Here is a 24,855-nt window from a genome sequence, read left to right on the forward strand (position 1 = left end):
CAAGAAAAATCCAAGGCTTGTATTTTTTTTGCTCAGATTTTCAACTTCCTCAGATTTTAATGACAATCTGTGTATAGATGTTATTTTATACGTTATTTAAGTATTTGGTGCCAGAAGACTGTAATTCATAATATCAACCGTTTAATTAGCACCTGAACTAATTGATAACATTTAAATACTAATCACTCAACTAATTATACAAATTTTTAGATTTTGACCATAGATTCGTATTCAGCATGCATAAAAGTATCAATGCTGAAAGTTTCAAGAAAATCTATTTTTTCAAAAAATCAAGAAAAATCCAAGCCTTGCATATTTTTGGCTCAGATTTTCCACTTCCTCAGATTTTAATGAAAGTCTTTGTATAGATGTTATTTCATATGGTATTTAAGTATTTGGTGTCAAAATACTGTAATTCATAATTCACCTGGACTAATTGAAAAAATCTAAATGCTTATTACTCGACTAATGATACAAATTTTTAGATTTTGACCACAGATTCGTAATCATTATACATAAAAGTATCTATGCTAAAAATTTTGAGAAAATCTATTTTTACAAAAAAATCAAGAAAAATCCAAGGCTATAGTCTTGCATTTTTTTTTGCTCAAATTTTCAACTTCCTCTAAAGTAAAGTGTTTTAGATATCTGGGAGTGGATCTGGCAGCGGATGGAACCATGGAAGCGGATGTGAATCACAGGGTGGGGGAGGGGGCGAAAATTCTGGAAGCCTTGAAGAATGTTTGGAAGTCGAGAACATAATCTCGGAAAGCAAAAATGGGTATGTTTGAAGGAATAGTGGTTCCAACAATGATGTATGGTTGCGAGGCGTGGGCTATGGATAGAGTTGTGCACAGGAGGGTGGATGTGCTGGAAATGAGATGTTTGAGGACAATATGTGGTGTGAGGAGGTTTGATCGAGTAAGTAATGTAAGGGTAAGAGAGATGTGTGGAAATAAAAAGTGTGATTGAGAGAGCAGAAGAGGGTGTTTTGAAATGGTTTGGTCACATGGAGAGAATGAGTGAGGAAAGATTGACCAAGAGGATATATGTGTCAGAGGTAGAGGGAACGAGGAGGACCAAATTGGAGGTGGAAAGATGGAGTGAAAAAGATTTTGAGTGATCGGGGCCTGAACATGCGGGAGGGTGAAAGGCGTGCAAGAAATAGAGTGAATTGGAACGATGTGGTATACCGGGGTCGACATGCTGTCAATGGATTGAACCAGGGCATGTGAAGTGTCTGGGGTAAACCACGGAAAGTCCTGTGGGGCCTGGATGTGGAAAGGGAGCTGTGGTTTCGGTGCATTATTACATGACAGCTAGAGACTGAGTGTGAACGAATGGGGCCTTTGTTGTCTTTTCCTAGCACTACCTCACACACATGAGGGGGGAGGGGGTTGTTATACCATGTGTGGCGAGGTGGCAATGGGAATAAATAAAAGCAGACAGTATGAATTATGTACATGTGGATATATGTATATGTCTGTGTGTGTATATATATGTGTACATTGAGATGTATAGGTATGTATATGTGCGTGTGTGGACGTGTATGTATATACATGTGCATGTGGGTGGGTTGGGCCATTCTTTCGTCTGTTTCCTTGCGCTACCTCGCAAATGCGGGAGACAGCGACAAAGCAAAATACAAAAAAAAAATGTATATATGGTATACTCTGAAGGACATTTCAGAGAAAAGGGTAGACTGGGAATAATAACTTAAGTACTGCTGCATTGGCACACTCTGGCTAAGGGGCTGAAAGCTGAAACACAAAGGAGGAATTAATTATGAAATCTAGACTGGTACATTAATTGCTTAATGAACCTTGAGTCAACTGATACTTGGAAGGAGGTAAATAAAGTGCGTAAGAAAAGGGAACCAATGGGAACTTCAGCGAAGGGGGCTAATGGGGAGGTGATAACAAGTAATGCTGATGTGAGAAGGAGATGGAGTGAGTATTTTGAAGGTTTGTGTTTGATGACAGAGTGGCAGATAAAAGGTGTTTTGGTCGAGGTGCTGTGCAAAGTGAGAGGGTTAGGGAGAATGATTTGGTAAACAGACAAGAGGTAGTAAATGCTTTGCAGAAGATGAAAGCCGGCAAGGCAGCAGGTTTGGATGGTATTGCAGTGGAATTTATTAAAAAAGGGGATGACTGTATTGTTGACTGGTACGTAAGGTTATTTAAAGTATGTATGACTCATGGTGAGGTGCCTGAGGATTGGCAGAATGCTTGCATAGTGCCATTGTACAAAGGCAAAGGGGATAAAAGTGAGTGCTCAAATTACAGAGGTATAAGTTTGTTGAGTATACCTGGGAAATTATATGGGAGGGTAATGACTGAGAGGGTGAAGGCATGTACAAAGCATCAGAATGGGGATGAGCAGTGTGGTTTCAGAAGTGGTAGAGGATGTGTGGATCAGGTGTTTGCTTTGAAGAATGTATGTGAAAAATACTTAGAAAAGCAAATGGATTTGTATGTAGCATTTGTGGATCTATAGAAGGCATTTGATAAGAGTTGATAGAGATACTCTGTGGAAGGTATTAGAATATACGGCGTGGGAGGTAAGTTGTTAGAAGCAGTGAAAAGTTTTTATCGAGGATGTAAGGCATGTGTATGTGTAGGAAGAGAGGAAAGTGATTGGTTCTCAGTGAATGTTGGTTTGCGGCTGGGGTGTGTGATGTCTCCATAGTTGTTAAATTTGTTTATGGATGGGGTTGTTAGGGAGGTGAATGCAAGAGTTTTGGAAAGAGGGGCAAGTATGCATTCTGTTGTGGATGAGAGAGCTTGGGAAGTGAGTCAGTTCTTGTTCCCTGATGATACAGCACTGGTGGCTGATTCAGGTGAGAAACTGCAGAAGCTGGTGACTGAGTTTGGTAAAGTGTGTGAAAGAAGAAAGCTGAGAGTAAATGTAAATAAGAGCAAGGTTATTAGGTTCAGTAGGGTTGAGGGACAAGTCAATTGGGAGGTAAGTTTGAATGGAGAAAAACTGGAGGAAGTGAAGTGTTTTAGATATCTGGGAGTGGATTTGGCAGTGGATGGAACCGTTAAAACGGAAGTGAATCATAGGGTGGGGGAGGGGGCGAAAGTTCTGGGAGCGTTGAAGAATGTGTGAAAGTCGAGGACATTATCTCAGAAAGCAAAAATGGGTATGTTTGAAGGAATAGTGGTTCCAACAATGTTATATGGTTGCGAGGCATGGGCTATAGACAGAGTTGTGCGGAGGAGGGAGGATGTGCTGGAAATGAGATGTTTGAGGACAATATGTGGTGAGAGGTGGTTTGATCGAGTAAGTAATAACAGGGTAAGAGAAATGTGTGGTAATAAAAAGAGCGTGGTTGAGAGAGCAGAAGAAGGTGTTTTGAAATGGTTTGGTCACATGGAGAGAATGAGTGAGGAAAGATTGACCAAGAGGATATATGTGTCAGAGGCTGAGGGATCGAGGAGAAGTGGGAGATCAAACTGGAGATGGAAAGATGGAGTGAAAAAGATTTTGAGTGATCAGGGCCTGAACATGCAAGAGGGTAAAAGACGTTCAAGGAATAGAGTGAACTGGAACGATGTGGTATACTGGGGACGACATGCTGTCAATGGATTGAACCAGGGCATGTGAAGCATCTGGGGTAAACCATGGAATGTTCTGTGGGGCCTGGATGTGGAAAGGGAGCTGTGGTTCTGTTGCATTATACATGACAGCTAGAGACTGAGTGTGAACGAATGTGGCCTTTGTTGTCTTTTCCTAGCGTACCTCGTGCACATGTGGAGGGAGGGGGTTGTTATGTCATGTGTGGCGGGGTGGCGATGGGAATGAATAAAGGCAGACAGTATGAATTATGTACATGTGTATATATGTATATGTCTGTGTGTGTATATATATGTATACGTTGAGATGTATAGGTATGTATATTTGCGTGTGTGGACGTGTATATATATAAATGTGTATGTGGGTGGGTTGGGCCATTCTTTTGTCTGTTTCCTTGCACTACCTCACTAACGCAGGAGACAGCGACAAAGTAAAATAAATAAATAAAAAATAGAAAAAATAAGCAAACTTCTATTAATCACATTAAATAACTTTTTTAAAAAATGTGCAATGGGGTTGTTAGTATAGTTCAAAAAACACTAGACTCCTTTACACATTAAGAGCAGTAAAATTCTCTCACCCAAAAAGTTTTTCATTATTACTTCAATACACCACTCTAAAAAAAGTTCATGAAACCATTTCATAAATTAATACATATATGCAAGTCATCAACAAACTGTATAGCATCTTACTTTTGAATGTAGTAGCTAAAAAAAAAGTTCAGTGAAAATTAGAATTACAAGATACACACTCAAATTATCCCACCTTTAAAGATTTTTCCATAATAGAAACACATTTCTGCCAAGAGCCTACAGTATCACGATTAGCCTGAATATAACCCAAGCCAGCCAGATGTGTTGATGAGAAAAAACTCTTGCCAGAGCCAGGATATCCAACTAATATGATGACCTGAAGAGGGAAATGGAAAATCTCATCAGTAATACATTATAGAATATCAGTATCTTCAAATCTAGGTACTAAACTAAAAAGCCTTTAAATGAAAAAGACATCAGTTGATCCAACTTTAGTTAGTGTACAGTGGTAATAGAGGAGGAAGTGAAAGGTGGATGTGTGACAATGGAGAAAGAATGTAAGGACTATCGGCATCAGCTGGAAAAAGGTGTTGCAAATATATACTTTAAACACAAAGATGTTCAAACACATACATACTATGGACAAGGAAGGGAGGGAATATATGAGTTTGATTAATTAGCCTGAGGTAAGAAATCTGATTAACAGTGTGCATGATGTGCAGTTCACAAAAGGGTCAGGAGATCTGTCAGTTTATATGATAATAGGTAGATTAGCCTTTCACTAGAAATGATATAGGATTGCAAATATGAATGAAAATAAGAAAGAGAGGGGAAATGAGAGAAAAAAATACTTCCCTTGCATTCTTCAAGTGTCATAGAAGGTGACTAAAGGGGACAGGAGCAGGGGGCTACAAACCCTCCTCTTCTTGTATTCTAACTTTCTAAAAGGGGAAACAGAAGGAGTCAAGCTGGGAGTGCTCATCCTCCTCGAAAGCTCAGATTGGGGTGTATAAATGTGTGTGGATGTAACCAAGATGAGAAAAAAGGAGAGATAGGTATGTTTGAGGAAAGGAACCTGGATGATTTGGCTCTAAGTAAAACGAAGCTCAAGGGTAAAGGGGAAGAGTGGATGGGAATGTCTTGGGAGTAAAGTCAGGGACTAGTGAGAGGACAAGAGCAAGGGAAGGAGTAGCACTACTCCTGAAACAGGAGTGGTGGGAGTATGTGATAGAGTGTAAGAAAGTAAACTTTACATTGATATGGGTAAAACTGAAAGTGGATGGAGACAGATGGGTGATTATTGGTGCATATGCACCAGGGCATGAGAAGAAAGATCATGAGAGGCAAGTGTTTTGGGAGCAGCTGAGTGAGTGTGTTAGTAGTTTTGATGCACGAGACTGGGTTATAGTGATGGGTGATTTGAATGCAAAGGTGAGTAATGTGGCAGTTAAGGGAATAATTGGTGTACATGGGGTGTTCAGTGTTGTAAATGGAAATGGTGAAGAGCTTGCAGATTTATGTGCTGAAAAATGACTGGTGATTGAGAATATCTGGTTTAAAAAGAGAGATATACATAAGTATATGTATGTAAGTAGGAGAGATGGCCAGAGAGCATTAGTGGATTACGTGTTAATTGACAGGCGTGCGAAAGAGAGACTTTTGGATGTTAATGTGCTGAGAGGTGCAACTGGAGGGATGTCTGATCACTATCTTGAGGAGGCGAAGGTGAAGATTTGTAGAGGTTTTCAGAAAAGGAGAATGTTGGGGTGAAGAGAGTGGTGAGAGTAAGTGAGCTTGGGTAGGAGACTCATGTGAGGAAGTACTAGGAGAGACTGAGAAGAGAATGGAAAAAGGTGAGAGCAAAGGATGTAAGAGGAGTGGAGGAGGAATGGGATGTATTTAGGGAAGCAGTGATGGCTTGCGCAAAAGATGCTTGTGGCAGGAGAAGCGATGAAGAAGTAAGATTATTAGTGAAAGAGACGAGACGCATTTGGACGATTTTTGCTAGGAAAAAAAGCAAATGCGTAGGAGATGTATAAAAGAAAGAGGCAGGAGGTCAAGAGAAAGGTGCAAGAGGTGAAAAAGAGGGCAAATGAGAGTTGGGGTGAGAGAGTATCATTAAATTTTAGGGAGAATAAAATGATGTTTTGGAAGAATGTAAATAAAGTGAGTAAGACAAGGGAACAAATGGGAACATCAGTGAAGGGGGCTAATGGGGAAGTGATAGCAAGTAGTGGTGATGTGAGGAGATGGAGTGAGTATTTTGAAGGTTTGTTGAATGTGTTTGGTGATAGAGTGGCAGATATAGGGTGTTTTGGTTGAGGTGGTGTGCAAGGTGAGAGGGTTAGGGAGAGTGACTTGGTAAACAGAGAAGAGGTAGTAAAAGCTTTGTGGAAGATGAAAGCCGGCAAGGCAGTGGGTTTGGAAGGTATTGCAGTGGAATTTATTAAAAAGGGGGTGAATGTATTGTTGACTGGTTGGTAAGGTTTTTTAATATATGTATGACTCATGGTGAGGTACCTGAGGATTGGCGGAATGCTTGCAGAGTGCCATTGTACAAAGGCAAAGGGGATAAAAGGGAGTTCTCAAATTACAGAGGTATAAGTTTGTTGAGTATTCCTGGGAAATTATATGGGATGGGATTGATTGAGAGGGTGAAGGCATGTACAGAGCATCAGATTGGGGAAGAGCAGTGTGGTTTCAGAAGTGGTATAGGATGTGTGGATCAGGTGTTTGCTTTGAAGAATGTACGTGAGAAATATTTAGAAAAGCAAATGGATTTGTATGTAGCATTTATGGATCTGGAGATGCTCTGTGGACAGTAATAAGAATATACGGTGTGGGAGGCAAGATGTTAGAAGCAGTGAAAAGTTTTTATCAAGGATGTAAGGCATGTGTACATGTAGGAAGTGAGGAAAGTGACTGGTTCTCAGTAAATGCTGGTTTGTGGCAGGAGTGCGTGATGTCTCCATGGTTGTTTAATGTGTTTATGGATGGCGTTGTTAGGGAGGTGAATGCAAGAGTTTTGGAAAGAGGGGCAAGTATGCAGTCTGTTGGGGATGAGAGAGCTTGGGAAGTGAGTCAGTTGTTGTTCGCTGATGATACAGCGCTGGTGGCTGATTCAGGTGAGAAACTGCAGAAGCTGGTGACTGAGTTTTGTAAAGTGTGTGAAAGAAGAAAGCTGAGAGTAAATGTGAATAAGAGCAAGGTTATTAGGTTCAGTAGGGTTGAGGGACAAGTCAATTGGGAGGTAAGTTTGAATGGACAAAAGCGGGAGGAAGTGAAGTGTTTTAGATATCTGGGAGTGGATTTGGCAGCAGATGGAACCATGGAAGCCAAAGTGAATCATAGGGTGGGGGAGGGGGCGAAAGTTCTGGGAGTGTTGAAAAGTGTGTGGAAGTCAAGAATGTTATCTTGAAAAGCAAAAATGGGTATGTTTGAAGGAATAGTGGTTCCAACAATGTTTTACGGTTGTGAGACGTGGGCTATAGATAGACTTGTGCGGAGGAGGGTGGATGTGCTGGAAATGAGATGTTTAAGGACAATATGTGGTGTGAGGGGGTTTGATCAAGTAAGTAATGAAGGGGCAAGAGCGATGTGTGGTTATAAAAAGAGTGAGGTTGAGAAAGCAGAAGAGGGTGTTTTGAAATGGTTTGGTCACATGGAGACAATCAGTGAGGAAAGATTGACAAAGAGGATATACGTGTCAGGTGGAGGGAACGAGGAGAAATGAGAGACTAAATTGGAGGTGGAAAGATGGAGTGAAAAAGATTTTGAATGATCAGGGCCTGAACATGCAGGAGGGTGAAAGGCATGCAAGGAATAGAGTGAATTGGAACGATGTGGTATACCAGGGTCGACGTGCTGTAAATTGATTGAACCAGGGCATGTGAAACATCTGGGGTAAACCATGGAAAGTTTTGTGGGGCCTGGATGTGGAAAGGGAGCTGTGGTTTCGGTGCATTATACATGACAGCTAGAGACTGAGTGTGAACGAATGTGGCCTTTGTTGTCTTTTCCTAGCGCTACCTCGTGCACATGCAGGGGGAGGGGGTTGTCATTTCATGTGTGGCGGGGTGGCGACAGGAATGAATTAGGGCAGACAGTATGAATTATGTACATGTGTATATATGTATATGTCTGTGTGTGTAGGTATATATGTATATGTCTGTGTGTGTAGGTATATATGTATACATTGAGATGTATAGGTATGTATATGTGCGTGTGTGGACGTGTATGTATACACATGTATATGGGGGTGGGTTGGGCAATTCTTTCGTCTGCTTCCTTGTGCTACCTCGCTAACATAGGAGACAGCGACAAAGTATAATAAATAAATAAATAAATTGCCATTGTACAAAGGCAAAGGGGATAAGAGTGAGTGCTCAAATTACAGAGGTATAAGTTTGTTGAGTATTCCTGGTAAATTATATGGGAGGGTATTGATTGAGAGGGTGAAGGCATGTACAGAGCATCAGATTGGGGAAGAGCAGTGTGGTTTCAGAAGTGGTAGAGGATGTGTGGATCAGGTGTTTGCTTTGAAGAATGTATGTGAGAAATACTTAGAAACGCAAATGGATTTGTATGTAGCATTTATGGATCTGGAGAAGGCATATGATAGAGTTGATAGAGATGCTCTGTGGAAGGTATTAAGAATATATGGTGTGGGAGGAAAGTTGTTAGAAGCAGTGAAAAGTTTTTATCGAGGATGTAAGGCATGTGTACGTGTAGGAAGAGAGGAAAGTGATTGGTTCTCAGTGAATGTAGGTTTGCGGCAGGGGTGTGTGATGTCTCCATGGTTGTTTAATTTTTTTATGGATGGGGTTGTTAGGGAGGTAAATGCAAGAGTTTTGGAAAGAGGGGCAAGTATGAAGTCTGTTGGGGATGAGAGAGCTTGGGAAGTGAGTCAGTTGTTGTTCGCTGATGATACAGCGCTGGTGGCTGATTCATGTGAGAAACTGCAGAAGCTGGTGACTGAGTTTGGTAAAGTGTGTGGAAGAAGAAAGTTAAGAGTAAATGTGAATAAGAGCAAGGTTATTAGGTACAGTAGGGTTGAGGGTCAAGTCAATTGGGAGGTGAGTTTGAATGGAGAAAAACTGGAGGAAGTGAAGTGTTTTAGATATCTGGGAGTGGATCTGGCAGCGGATGGAACCATGGAAGCGGAAGTGGATCATAGGGTGGGGGAGGGGGCGAAAATTCTGGGGGCCTTGAAGAATGTGTGGAAGTCGAGAACATTATCTCGGAAAGCAAAAATGGGTATGTTTGAAGGAATAGTGGCTCCAACAATGTTGTATGGTTGCGAGGCGTGGGCTATGGATAGAGTTGTGCGCAGGAGCATGGATGTGCTGGAAATGAGATGTCTGAGGACAATGTGTGGTGTGAGGTGGTTTGATCGAGTGAGTAACGTAAGGGTAAGAGAGATGTGTGGAAATAAAAAGAGCGTAGTTCAGAGAGCAGAAGAGGGTGTTTTGAAGTGGTTTGGGCACATGGAGAGAATGAGTGAGGAAAGATTGACCAAGAGGATATATGTGTCGGAGGTGGAGGGAACGAGGAGAAGAGGGAGACCAAATTGGAGGTGGAAAGATGGAGTGAAAAAGATTTTGTGTGATCGGGGCCTGAACATGCAGGAGGGTGAAAGGAGGGCAAGGAATAGAGTGAATTGGAGCGATGTGGTATACCGGGGTTGACGTGCTGTCAGTGGATTGAATCAAGGCATGTGAAGCGTCTGGGGTAAACCATGGAAAGCTGTGTAGGTATGTATATTTGCGTGTGTGGACGTATGTATATACATGTGTATGGGGGGGGGTTGGGCCATTTTCTTTCGTCTGTTTCCTTGCACTACCTCGCAAACGCGGGAGACAGCAACAAAGTATAATAAAAAAAAAAAAAATAATAATTAAAACAATCAGAAAAACCAAGATTAAATTTAGTTTACTGATGTGTTGCATGGTCACCATCAAAGCTGGCTGACAATAACATATCAAAATTATCAGAAAACTCTACTGATAAATGCTAGATGGATGTTATCCTGCCTAATTCCTATAAGTATCTCTGTGCTCTTTTGCTTTTAACATCCTTTATTGAACCAAATCTTTCCCTTATCAATCTACCTATCCATATTGCTGTCAAAGGTACCCATACATTCTCAATTGGATGAACTTCTGTTCCAGCCTTTAATCATGCAGTTTAGAATTGCCCCTTGCCACTCGTATGACCAAACTTTTTCACCCATATAAAATATCTCTGCTACAAAGTAGCTATAAAACACTTCAAAAATCATAAAGGACTTTCAGATCCATCAACTGCCTCACTAAACATCTCATGTCAGCTAGAGGACAGTATAAAACACATTAATGAAGCTTTTCAATAATGGGTAAGGGTGACGAGGGGGGTCCCTCAGGATTTTTCGTTGGGATCCTTTGCATATAGACTGTAAACAGTTCTAAAGTACCTGGAAGAAACTAGGATCATATTTTCTATGATATCCAAACACAAAGACGAGAGAGAGAGAGAGAGAGAGAGAGAGAGAGAGAGAGAGAGAGAAGCAAAAAGATGTTTTAAGGACATGGACTCTATCCTGAAAAATGCATGCAAGCAACATCACAAAATTCACTTCTGAATGCATCCATGCAACCAAAGCTTGGACCCATCACATGCATGTGGGAGCTGCTTACAATTTCTGTGCAGAGACCAGCCATATGGGTACTGACCATTACACTTAGTATGTGAGGAAGGCCTGGGAGTAGACTTCATCCCTAACCTGTTGCCAGAGTTTCATAGTAAGAGAACACTTAAGGAGAAAAACTGTCTGCTGGCAAATCAAAATAGCTTTCAAGGACATGGACACCGAAATATTTGGCAAGCTGTTCATACCCTACATAAGACTAAAATTAGAATATTCTCAAGTTTGATCACTGCACCTGCATGGAAAAAAAAAATCTGATAGAAAAGATCCAGAGGAAGGCAACAAACAAAGCAAAGCTACAGGGAAAGGCTGAAGGCTTTAAAATTACTCACCTTGGAAGAAAGAAGGCAAAGGGGTAGCTTGATAACAACCTTTAAGTTTTTGAAAGGGATCAACTAAGTGGACAGATGACAGTCCTTGGAGAGATATAGGCACAGCATAAATAAAAGACATGAAATTAAGCACGAAACTTGTAAATAAGGATGTAAGGAAATACTTATATTGTATTATAAGAGTAGTGGATGAATGAAACTGATTAGCAAAGGACATCATTAATGTAGATAGCTTACATAAATTTAAGAGGTTGTACGATAGTAGAGCTAATTCAAAAGATGGGTGCCCCAAAAGTGTAAAACACCCTCAGTGTACAGAACAAATAGGTAAAATAAGTAATTACAATACCTCCTCCTTCCTTCAAACAGCAAAGCTGAGGAAATCTCTCCCTACTTTCATCTTTCCTTTTTCCTCTAAATTTTTAGTTTTAAGTCAAGTTTAAAAACACCTGAGGAGCTCTGAATAATTTCATCCTTTATTCCTTTCACTTGACATGGCCATGGTTGGGGAATGTTTTGCCTGTCATGCTAGTCACAAGAGAAAATATAAAAAATATATTAAAAAAGTGTATGAAACTACTAAAGGCATGTACGTAAACAGAGTTAAAGATAACAGAAACAAGCAAAAAATACAATAAGTTCTTACTACTGACCTCAACTTTGTGTTTAGGAACTTTCGTGGATGGTGGTTCAAATAAAGGTAGAGAGTCATCCACAGCACGAGGATCAAACTCAGGCATGTTGAATGTTTGAGCTTTAGTTCCTAAAAGAACAAAAATTATTAATGTTCAAAGCGACCTGTTCATATCAAATTTGCAAAGCGATGTTTTATGTGCAAATACAGAATTCAGTAAAATACTGATGAGGGAGGTAATTACACAAAATACTGATTAAAAACTATCATACCTGTTTAAACTCATGCAACAATTATAAATAGCTAACCTTGGGCAACTGTAGAAGGGCTCATACTCTTATCATGTCAAAATTAAGATCTTTAAATTCAGGCTCATTAAGGCTATTTTTCAAACATTATTCAGACTAAGTTTTGCAGAAGGGGTAATTTACACATAACTCTACAAGAAGTAGTCAGTGGGAGCATTAGGTAAGACCCCTCTGCAAACACTGCACTAGACTTGCCCTTTGCCAGTGGCACTGGAGTTCACTAGTTTATGGAGATTCTACTGCCATGGCCACCCCTCTGAAGGAGTTCCAGAATGGAACAAGTGTCAGAGATACAGATACAGATAAATATCAAATATTCATTAGCAATGCTTGAAAATATTTTACAACCAAAACATCAATCTTATTATAGCGTATGAATAATCATGTAAAAAAATGTTTTAAAGCTGAAAAGGACAAGAAGATAAGTTTTGAAGAATGAGAAACTTTTTCTTGCTTGGGCTGTATCTTGCGAGTTTTGTGATTCTCCAAGATCTCTTGGAGTTAGATACCTTCAACCCCCATCTTTCGGTCTTGTTTATATCTCTCACCTTTCACTAAACATCTTAAAGCAGTTGTGACCGATTCAGTATGGGTCCTTTCATCTTCCCACAGCAATTAATGACCTCCACTTAGCAATTACATCATTTTCCAGCCAGCTTACTCGCAAATCATAATGGGTGCTTATTAACTCTCAGAACACAGATGTCATCACAGTGATAGTTACCATCAGTTACAAGAAAAGTTTTTGAAGACAAAGGGGTGACAGAGCAGGAAACAGTAAACTGCAAAGTTGCTCAAGGATCACCACCCCAAAGAATAGTTTTTCTTAAAAACTCAACCTTCTCTTGAGGGTTAACCTGTCCAGCAAGCTGTGACAGCAAACCAACATGGAGGAGAACTGTTAGAGAAAACATTTTGCCATACAGAAAACTAAGGCAAAAATCAATTAACTTATATGTATCCTGTAGCACATTAGCAAACCTTTGTCTCGGCTGATTCTCGAGGGCGAAGGTAATTCATTGTTAACAAACAAAGCCTCTTTTTAATCTCCATAGAAAAGGTCCTCAGATAAAAGAAAATGGAAGCCACTTTTCTGACATCTGGGCTCTGCCATACTAGCCAGTCTGAGACAACACAACAAAACATAATCCAACATATGTTCCATGTTGAGAGGGTTTTCAGGCCTCCTAGAAGAACAAAAATATAGTGTACCCCTCAGCAGTCTCAGGTAATCTTAAAGAACACTCAGATTTAATTGTGCAATAAGCATTATGTTCTTCTATGAAGTAATCAATACTGAGGTAATTCTAAACTTACTCATTCTATCATTTCTTAACTATGCGTATAACCTGATCTTGACCAAAAACAGCCATCGATGAAAATGAGGTTTTAATTCTCTAATCCTTCTGTCAGCTATAGGGGTTATAAGAAAGTTTTTATGATTAACCACAAAGGTATTAAACAATCAGAAAATTCCAGACAGCTACAACTCCAGGACCTTTGCAAACTCCCACTTGGGTCATAAGGAAGGCCGTTAGGTCTCCTCAAGAAGAGATACCTGAGTACCTTATCCATAGTAGATTCAGACAGCTTCATTCTAAAGGTAAGACAGTGATTTCTAATGACTCTTTATATCAAGCAATACTAGATGCAGTGAGAAGTTTGTATCAAGAAAGTAAAATGTGTCAGCAGGTAGAAAGAGAAGGGTGAAAAAGTTTCTGAGGCAAAGGTGTGTGATGCCATCATGGCTGTTAAATTCATTTATGGATATGGTGTTAATGGAAGTAAAGCCAACGGTTTTAGAGATTGGAGCAGGTCTGTCTGCCTGGGGTGGGGCAAAGGGAGGCTGGGAAGTAAGTCAGTTGCTGTTTACAGATAAAATAGCTCTAGTAGCAGACTTGAGTGTGAAATTGCTGAAGCTCGAGTATGAATCTAGGGGAATGTGTCAGAAAAGTAAGTTGAGAGTTTATGTACATAAAAGCACAGTAAGTTAAGTAAGTGAGATAGACAAGTTGGTTGGGGTGCAAGTGTGTATGGAGAGAACTTGAAGGGAAAGGAACGTTTTAAATATCTAGGAGTGGACATGGCAGCAGATGAAACTATAGGAGTTGAAGTTAGTCATAATGTGGGTAAGTGTGCTAGGGTCCTGAATGCATTGAAGTGTGTGTGGAAAGAGGTACAACTGGCTGTGAGGCAAACACAGGTATATCTGATGGTAGAGCAGTCCCAACTGTGTTGTATGGATGCGAGGTGTGTACACTATATTAAAACAAAAAGTACAAAAAGGATGGATGTAAAGAAATGAAATGCTTGAGGGCAATGTGTACTGTGGGGAGGGTTGATCAAATAATAAAAAACAGGGTATACAAGAGGTCCTGAATGCACTGAAGAGTGTGTGGAAAGAGGCATAACTGGTTGTGAGGCAAACACAGGTATATTTGATGGTACAGCAGTCCCACCTGTGTTGTATGGATGCGAGGTGTGGACACAAAAAAAAAATCAAAAAAGGGTGGACGTAAAGAAATGAAATGCTCAAGGACAATATGTAGGGTGAGGAGGGTTGATCAAATAAGAAAATACAGGGTATACAAGAGGTGTAGTAGTAAGATGAGTTTCATTGAGAGAGATGAAAAGGATGTACTAGGTCTTGAGAGAACCAAGGAATGGTCTGTGGGGTTTGGTTAAGGATGGTGGGCTCTGGTTTTAATGCATCATAGGTAAATGCTAGAGAGCAGATGTAAGCAAATATAGCCATTCGTCATCTATTCCTGGTGCTACAAGGGAAGTGGCAAATAAAAATGAAGAGAAAATACCACAGTATTATTGCATAAAGGTGTTAACAGACTTTCTATCTACATCTCTGATGCCTGCTCCCTCAAAGGGATGGCCACAGCAATAAAAGTCTCCATAACTGTTGAACTCCAGTGCTGCTTCTTAGCTTTTGGTGCCTCACCCTTAACGGGCCACTAGTGGAAGGCAACTCTGGCAGAGTGCTTTCAAAGGCTCCTACCTAATGTACCTACCAACTACTTCTACCTAATGTGTCTACCTAATGTTCCTGCCTGAGGTTCTAATCTACTACTTTTACCTGATGCTCCCACATAATGTTCCTATCAGCTACTTCTACCTAATACTTCTGTCTAACGTTCCAACTTACTGCTTCAATCTACTTCTCCTACCATTTTGCCCAGAGACAGAGATAGTGCATAGTGCTTACAGCAGGAAAATCTAGAGTTACAAAGTGTTGCCAAGTCCTATATGTGACAAGGAGAGATTGTATACATGGTGAGAGAAAGACAACAGTCCACAAGTGGGCAAGGCAGAAAAAAAAAGACAGCTGCCACTAACCCTCACAATATTCAGGCTGCCTATTAGCTACGACCAACAGACTCCACATGCTAATGGTTGCACCATGAGTGAGAACTTAACTTCAGCAAGGCAGCATCACCTTTCTACTTGAAAAGAGTCCATTATTTCTCTGCTCCTAAGTGGGTGCTGAAGCCTCATAAAAGAAGTCTGGAGCTGCAAAATAATATGCTAATAAGCTGGTGTCTGAGTTTGAAAGAGTATGTGAAAGGAAAATTTTGGGACTAAATGTGAATAAAGCAAGTTATTAGGTTCAGCAGTGACTGGAGACAAGTTATTTCGAGTACGGGTTTAAATGGAGAGAACTTGGAGGAAATGGAGTGTTTTACAAACCTGGGAGTGGATGTGGCAGCAAATGGCTTCAAGTGAGCTTAATTAAGCCACTAGGTCAGTGAAGGGTTAAAGGTCCTACATACACTGAGGTATAAGTGGAAAGAGAGTCCAGTATCTTTAAGGGCAAAGGTGAGCATATTTGATGGCACAACAGTCCTGTTGGTGCTGTAAGGGTGTGAGACATGGGCCTTATAGACAAAAATGTAAGAAACACAGTGAATGTGTCGGAAAGTGTGGACAAAATGTGGTGGGGGAAGGTTGATTATATATGAAATGTAAGTTTATGGGAGAGATATAGGAGAAAAGTGGACTATGTATGACAGATCTGAAGAGGGTATGCTGAAATGGCATATAGAGAGAATGATTGAGGACAGGGTGACTAAGGTATGCATATCAGAAGTGAAAAACAAAGATGGAAACCATGGAGAGGTTGGAAGAATGGAATGAAAGATGCTCTGAAGACTCAAGGCCTAAACATGCAGGAGGGTGCAAGTAGAGTGTCATGGTTTACTGAGGACAACATATTGGCAATCTGCTGAACCAGGGTATATGAAGCAGTTGGGGGAACTATATAAAAGTCTGTAGGGCTCTGGTTTCAGTGCATCATATATGACAGCGAGAGAGTGGATGTGAGTGAATGAGGACATTTCTTTGTATGTTCCTAGTGCTACCTCACTAATACAGAAAATGGCTAATATGCAAGGGAAAAAAATTAAAATTGGAGATGGAAGGATGGAGTGGAAAAGATTCTTAGTGCTTGGGGTATGAACATGCAGATAGGAGCAAGGTGTTCTTGGGATAGAATAAACTGGAGCAATGTTGTATATAGGAGACAATATGCTGTCAGACTGAATCAGGGTATATGAAGTGGTCAGGGAACATCATGGAAAGGTATGTGGGAACTGGTTGTGGATTGGAGGCTGTGGATTCAGTGCATTATACATGACAGCTAGGGAGTGGATGTCCGTGAATAAGGTCATTCCTTCATTTGTTCCTTGGGCTACCTCACTGATGCAGGAAACGGCAAACAAGTATTCTACATGATATACTTGTAGATATACCTAACTTTCCTGCACCAGGATCTCCTTTTATGGAGCTCCCATAATGTTAATAAAGCCAGCCAAATCCAATGGGTGAGACCACAGGTCAAGAAGTGTATTGATGTGTGTGTGTCTTTGTGAAATGAAAACAGGACAATTGAGGGAGAAGTGCTTTGTCTTCAACAAGGGACTGGAATCTTTGGCACAAGAGGTCCTATGATAAACTGATTTGGTGTTTGTGATGCTGGAGGGATGGGTAGTGTACAGTGCACAAATAGGAATGGCTAACTCATACATGTCTAGGGAGTGCAATTTCAGACGGGTGTGTCTGAAGTTGAGTGGGTTTTCAGGGCTTTTCTGGTCATTTCAGTGTGTATTCGTTTTGTCAGTGTTTGTTAAGGAGAGGGGGAGCTGCAAGAAAGGGATGCTGCAATGTGAAGTAGAAGTAAGCTTTTAACTTCTACTTACAGGTTAGTGGCTGGTTAAGTGGTTTGGATGGGTAGGAACTAGTTCTGATGCAAAGATCTTAGGACTTTGCACAATGAGATGAGACTGTGATGGAAGACCTTTCGTTTCATTGTGCAGGTCCTGAATACTTTTGCGGTTGCCAGGGAGCTGGTAGCTATTCTTAGAGCTCTGTTTGTGCAGCATGTAGCTCTTATATTTGCTTCTGGCAGGGTAGATGACCAGGCAGGTGATGTATATTTTATAGTGGAGCAAATAAATTGCTTGTACAGGATACCAAAGAATATTTTCTTGAAAAATTTGGTACCAGTAACTGTTCCAAGGGTACTTAGCTTGTTTAAGGCATGTGTGCAGATGGTTTTGATGTGGAAGTGGCAGTAAATATCAGGTGTGATGTCTATTAAGGCTGGAGTTTTCCTAAGGAAGCAGTTAACCAATCTGGGTGATGGGAGAGCGGAGGAGGTTAAGAGGATAATGGTTGAATTTTGCGGTGATCGAGAGATATTTTTGAGAGACTCTAGTGTCTTGATCAAACAGTATTTTCCTTGGTCTTTTCCATTTTCGTTGTGCTAAGTACTAAGTAAACCCTGGTATGACTGGTGTTATAATAATAGTTTTTCTCTCATACTTGTTCACTCTTTCTCACATTAGCACAGTAGCATCACAAACAGATGAGTTAAAAAGGCCTCATTTGCTCACATCCATTCTCTAGTTATGTGTAATGCACAAAAACCACACCTGCTATCCATGACCAGGCCTCACAGACCTTTCTGTGGTTCCCCTAGCAGCTGTGGTTCAGTCCATTCACAGCATATTGCCCCCTATATCCCATACTGCTCCAATTCATTCTATCCTGTGCATGCCTTCTATACCTGATATAATTGCTTTAAAACTTAATATAAGATAATGAAAACCTTCTATACTTGATATAAACTTTAAATAATCTCAAAACTCTTCCCTAAGCCAATATATACCCATCAAATAGGAAACCAATAATCATGGAATCTTTGAAAATAGAAACCATTGAAATTTTTAATGGAAGGGTATGCTGGGCATGGTTGGTTGTTAACACAGTGCTATTGTTTCAGTGCATTAAACATGACAGCTAGAGAATGGAGGTGAGTAAATGAGGCCTTTCTGTCTGTTCCTCGTGCTAATCACTAACATGGGAAACACAGAATAAGTATGAAAAAATAAATCACCATACATAACCCTAAAACCCCTTTCATGGGGTTTTTGTAGTTTCAAGGCTGTTCTATAATCAGAAGTAGAGGAATGACAGACTCCTCTGAAGTAATGAGCTCCTTAACAAGACAGTATTCCGTTTTGTCCACAGATAATGATAAACCTCACCAAAGGTGACTTTTCATTCATGGTGTAACCTTTATGCAGGGAGAGTCCAATGACACTTATACAGACATACAGTGTTCATAAATATAAAAAACAGATAGATAGTTTCATAAAGCCAGAAATATACACAGAAACAAGAACAGACAAAACTACATTTCGAGATAAGCACACTAAAAGAATATATACTGTATTTACTACTCTGCCAATTTACACTTATAAAGATCAGATCACTTACTGATACTTACCAAGGAAGTGCTCCTCGGGTGTGAAGAAAGGAAGTCCTACGTTAAGTGCAAATAAACGATCTGATATGGAGAAATCTTTTTTTTTCTTAGACCCCTGTGCTGGCCTGCCAGCAGCATCACCAACAAACATACTTTCTTTCATGTCTATTTCTATGCCTCCATTTGCCTGTAATATTATAAAAAACTTAACCAAACTGTGTTGCATTCTTCCATGTGGTCTATTGCATACATCATCATCCAGAGCATCTAACAAAGGGCAGCCAATGCAAAATCATTTTCAAAAACTTTTTCATGACACTATCTCCTCAAATTGAGGGTGATGGTATCACACATCATTTACTCTCCCTTAAAAGACCAATATAGTGTATTAACCATTTTGTAACACAAAAGAGCAATTCAGTTAAGATAAAAGCTCTTGGGTCCACTAACATATCTATACAAAAAACATAAATGGCTGAATACTGTATGGAAATATAATAAACAGTTTGGGTGTATGTAGGCAGTAGCTAATAAGACAGCCAACGACCAGGGAGGTATATTACTGGTACTACCTGCCTAAGTATCATGAGGGTTAGTGACAGCTGCATAGTGAGCTAGCACTTCAGTGGTTGTGAAGTTGCACTCCTCTCACCCAGGTAGCTCCTTTCTTTCTTCCTCACCCACATGTGGACTACTAGCATTCTGTCCACAACTATACAATCTCACACAGTTCATTCTTATAACACTAGATTTTCCAGTGGTTAGCACTAAGCGCTCGCCCTACCTTTTGGCAAAATGGTACGAGCAATATATTGAACTAGTTGGTAGGAAAATTTAGGCAGGAGCATTAAGAAGAAAAATTAAGTAGAAGAAGTAGGATGGAACATTATCAGGAGCATTAGGTAGAAGTCAGTAGGAGGGATTCAAAGTCTTTGAAAATGGTAGAAGTCAGAAGGGTCAGAACGGTCACCCTTCTTAGGGTTGGAATGTATCAATGCATGCTTCCATGGGGAAGGAAAAGTTTTGGTTTTTAAACAGAAGCAGAACAGATAAGTAAGCACAGGTGCAAGTTCAGAGGCACGCACTTTCAGTACATGGGGATGAATGTCATCAGGACCATAAGCTTTGCTTATATCCAGAGAGAGAGGTGCTTTTTGGACAGTCTGAAAAGAGATTATGGGGAGGGGCATAGGATTGGTAAAAAGCACATCAAGGGGGTAAAGAAATGTTAGTCACCCAAGGTGGAGTTAGAGGAGAAATGGGAACCAGAGTTGATTTGTCTATGGCAGAGCTGTCTAGGGTACTGCCAGAATGGAAAGAAGAAGGAAATGTAGAGTGACGTAAGTTGTTAAGATGCCCTTAGCTAAAGACCAGAAAAACCTATCAATGCATGATGAGGAGAGGTCACTGCACTTCCACTAAACAAAGAAACACTTTGCCTTATGGATAGCATGCTTGCAGTGATTACAGGTACTGATAAAAGATGAATGGTAGTCAGAGGAAGAAGAGTTTTTTCCCTGCCCAATATGCCTGATCCCTTGTCTGAATGGCCTCAGAAAAGAAATGGTTGAACCATGGATTGGATGAAAGGTTGTCCTGGAGAAAGGGAGATAAATGCTTCTATTCCCACAAATATAACCTATGCTATGCATTTGGCAAAGAAAGAAGCATCATCACATATGACACACTAATTCACCCTAAGAAAGTCAGAAAAGAAGTTACATAAGTTATTCGAGTCAGCTTTGTTGAGGTGCCAGTATTTATGCTGGAGATGAAGGTGCCATTAAAATAGACACATTTATGAGAGTGTGATCAAATGAACCACTTGGGGGTGAGATTGTGTACTTACAGCAGAAAGGACTAGAGATGAAAACCAAATCTAGAATATTTGGAAAGTGGTTACAGCAGTCAGGAATATGGGTAAGGTGGGAGATAATTTGCTCCAAATCTTAAAGAATGGAGAATGTGAGGGCTTAAAATTCACCACAATCTGTATGGGAGGAATTGAACCATTCCCCATGGTGATCATTGAAATCCCTGAGGTAGAGATCTCAGCTTGAGGACGAGAGGATGTCGCAGTCTTATGGCAGGGGTTTAGTCAAAGAACAATATAAAATTTGTAAAATTTGGAAAGCAATAGGCAAAATGAAGGGAAAGTGTGGTAGCTGGGATACAAACTTTGAGCCATACAAAAAAAATTGGGGGACTCAAGGTCCCTGAGGCATGCAACAGGTGTGTTGATGTTGGAACAAGTACAAACACCACCTCTGAACAGGAATCATGAGTTGAGATTATATTTGGATGTGAAATAAGGGACTAGAGAGAACATCATTAGAGAACTGTGTCTCAGAGAGGAGTAAGATATTAGGAAAGGTACTTGACAGATGGTGTTCAACTGAGGAGAGGTTACTAGAGACCATGAATGTTGGTACAGTGAACTGAAAAAGAGGAAGGTCTAACAAAGAGGGAAAGGTCATGGGAGGGGCCGGTACTACCAGCGTCAGAGCCCTCTCTTTCATTGGCAGTATAGTCTGGCAGAAACCCAGAAATTCATAACACCCCATGATGCCAGGGACTTGGGGACATAGGCCTGTTGGACTGTGTGATGATAATACTTAATATCTGTAGGGACAGGAGTTAGAAAGAGTGCTTAGGTAAAAAAAAAAAAAAAGGTTTGAGAAGGTGTATGGTGCTTGTAAGGAGAAGATGGCAGCACTAGGCTGGCAGTCCCATTCTGATGAGACAAAGGAAGACCAGCAATCCTAACATGGAGAGAGTAACATGGTCCCGGCCACCACTATATCGCATCTCAGTCAGAAATGTAGGGCAAGGGGCTAAGAGTCAGGTCTACAAACACCTAGGGAGCTCTAATTAATTTCCTCATTCTTATTCTCATCATCCATTCATGCTTCGTTGAAGATTACTTTGAGTTGGGCACACTTCAGCCTGTGCCAAATTCATTACTATAAAAAAAATTACCATGGTGATGAAAGAGTGTACAAGCACAGGGGCAGAAAGTAAGGAAGCCACTTCTTAGCTTTTAGTGCCTCACCTCAACAGGTCACTGGCAGAGGGTAACTTTAGTGCAGTTTTCAGAGGTTCCTCTCTAATGTCCCTACCAAGTACTTCTACCTAATTTGTCTAAATAATAATCCTGCCTAATGTTCCAACCTATCACTTCCACCTAATGCTCCTACCTTATGTTTCTACCCACTACTTCTACCTAATACTCTTGCCTAATGTTCCTACTACTTCTAACTATTACTCCAAACATTCTGCCAAAAGGCAGGGCTAGTGCATAGTGCTCACAGCTGGAAAATTTAGAGTTACAAAGAATGGATTGAGTGAATTAAGTGTTGCTGAGTGTTATGTATGACAAGGAGAGACTGTATGTTTGTGGAGAGAATGCCATCTGTCCACATGTGGGTGAGGCAAAAAGAAAAGATAACACCTGGGTGAGAGGAGTGTAATATGACAACCAATCAATTGCTGGCTCACAATGAAGGCGTCACTAACCTTCCCAATAACATAACTGGGAACCATCCTACATATTCCCTTACTCTTATCTAAATGTAACACACTATAGGCAAAAATGAGTAAATTAATGTCCTTATGAATTCACTAAATCTAATACTCACCTCATTCTTTAAGAAAGTCCACATGCCTATGGCAGGTTTCCTAAATTCTCCTTTCCCTGTAGACACTAATGCCTGGATAGGCACTCCCAACTTATCAATGATGTTACCAATCTTCTTCTGCACTCCTGCAACTGTATGTTTTCCAGAAGCTGAAAATAATCACATACACTACAGATCTGTTTGGTGGATTCTACTTCTAAGTTAAGCAAATATGTGGTAAATACACACCAGTGAATGTTGCAGCAAACAATGCCGTTTGGTTGATGTTTTCATTCTCTTGTAATATTGCAGAAGAAATCAGTTAGCATCTTTGCAAGGCTTTTCAAACAGCTCAAGATAAACATTAGACATATATGACTCCAGATCATCAAGGACTTTTGGCTAAAGAGAACTTTAATTTATCTATTTGAACTAATTTCGTATTACCCTTCAACATTTTTAGTCTACTTACCAATGCCTGCTTGATTGCTCATGATGACTATTTTGTAACCATCATCATAAAGTTGTTTAAGTTTGCCTGGAACTTCAGCATAAATGATTTTCCAGTCATTATAGTCTTGGGCAAAAACTTTGCCCGATTTTGTTGTGATTAATGTACCATCCATGTCATAGCAAGCAACCTATACAAGGAAACAATATTTCTAAGATGTACAGTACAGTAATACTATATAGCAATAATCACAGTACAGTAATACTGTATAGCAATAATCACATAGGACTGAAACATCATTCAAGTTAGGCTTAAATATAATATAAGCTTTTTACCAATGTACTGATCCTCACATGAAATATGTCTTCATCTAAGTACTATACCATATATATATCATTATCATATAGATTTACTCTACTTGATTGTTGTTTCCCATGTCAGCAAGTTAGTACCAAGAAACAGATGGCCCATCCACTCATATGCGCCAGGAATACATACAAAAGGCCATATTCATTCACACTAAGTCTCTAGCTGTCATGTGTAATGCACCCAAACTACAGCTTCCTATCCACATCCAGGCCCCACAGACCTTTCCATGGTTTACCCCAGACACTTCATATGCCCTGGTTCAGTGTACTGACAGCACATCAACCCAGGTATACCATATCGTTCCAATTCACTCTATTCCTTGCACACCTCTCACCCTCCTGTACGTTCAGGCCCCAATTGCTCAAAATCTTTTTCACTCCATCCTTCCACCTCCAATTTGGTCTCCTGCTTCTTGTTCCCTTCACCCCTGACACATATATCCTCTTTGTCACTCTTTCCTTACTCATTCTCTCCATATGTCCAAACCATTTCAACACCTCCTCTTCAGCTCTCTCAGCCACACTCTCTATTTCCACACATCTCTCTTACCCTTTCATCACTTACTCGATCAAACCACCTCACGCCACATATTGTCCTCAAACATTTCATTTCCAACACATCCACCCTCCTCTGTACAACCCTATTTACAGCCCATGCCTCACAACCATACAACATTGATGGAACTACTATTCCTTCAAACATACCCATTTCTGCTCTCCAAGGTAACGTTCTCTCCTTCCACACATTCTTCATCACTACCAGAACTTTTGCCCCCTCCCCCAACCTATGACTCACTTCCACTTCTATGGTTCCATCAGCTGCTAAGACTACTCCCAGATACCTAAAACACTACGTTTCCCCGAATTTTTCTCCATTCAAACTTACATCCCAATCAACTTGTCCTTCTACCCTACTAAACCTCATAACCTTGCTCTTATTCACATTTACTCTCCACTTTCTCCTTTCACACACTCTTCTAAAAAAATTCATATATTATATATAGGAAAAATGGAAAGTGACTGGTTCCCAGTGAATGTTGGTTTGCGGCAGAGGTGCATGATGTCTCCATGGTTGTTCAATTTGTTTATGGATGGAGTGGTTAGGGAGGTGAATGCAAGAGTTTTGGAGAGAGGGGAAAGTATGCAGTTTTTTGTGGATGAGAGGGCTTGGAAAGCGAGTCAGTTGTTGTTCGCTGATGATACAGTGTTGGTGGCTGATTCGGGTGAGAAACTGCAGAAGCTGGTGACTGAGGAGGGTGAGAGGTGCGCAAGGAATAGAGTGAATTGGAACGATGTGGTATACCGGGGTCGATGTAGTTTTGTGGGGCCTGGATGTGGAAAGGGAGCTGTGGTTTTGGTGCAATACACATGACAGCTAGAGACTGAGTGTGAATGAATGTGGCGATTTTTTGTCTTTTCCTAGCGCTACCATGTGTGCGCACATGAGCGGGGGGGGGTGCTATTTCACGTGTGGCGGGGTGGTGATGGGAATGGATAAAGGCAGCAAGTATGAATATGTACATGTGTATATATGTACACAGATATATATCTGCATATGTACCTGTATGTT

General features: G+C 40.5%; 1 protein-coding gene across 2 annotated transcripts in view; it reads right to left on the reverse strand.

Moving 5' to 3' along the window:
• PNKP (Polynucleotide kinase 3'-phosphatase) overlaps positions 1-24,855 on the reverse strand; it is a 76,674-nt gene that overhangs the window by 46,776 nt on the left and 5,043 nt on the right. For both annotated transcript variants that reach the window (XM_071673259.1, XM_071673260.1), the window contains exons 4-8: positions 22,939-23,107; positions 22,488-22,636; positions 18,871-19,036; positions 11,783-11,892; positions 4,345-4,488 (exon numbers count right to left, since the gene is read on the reverse strand). In XM_071673259.1, the coding sequence (XP_071529360.1) occupies positions 4,345-4,488; positions 11,783-11,892; positions 18,871-19,036; positions 22,488-22,636; positions 22,939-23,107 (738 nt within the window). The remainder of the gene's footprint in view (positions 1-4,344; positions 4,489-11,782; positions 11,893-18,870; positions 19,037-22,487; positions 22,637-22,938; positions 23,108-24,855) is intronic.

The sequence above is a fragment of the Panulirus ornatus genome, chromosome 18 (assembly GCF_036320965.1).
Source record: "Panulirus ornatus isolate Po-2019 chromosome 18, ASM3632096v1, whole genome shotgun sequence".
Taxonomy (NCBI): Eukaryota; Metazoa; Arthropoda; class Malacostraca; order Decapoda; family Palinuridae; genus Panulirus; species Panulirus ornatus.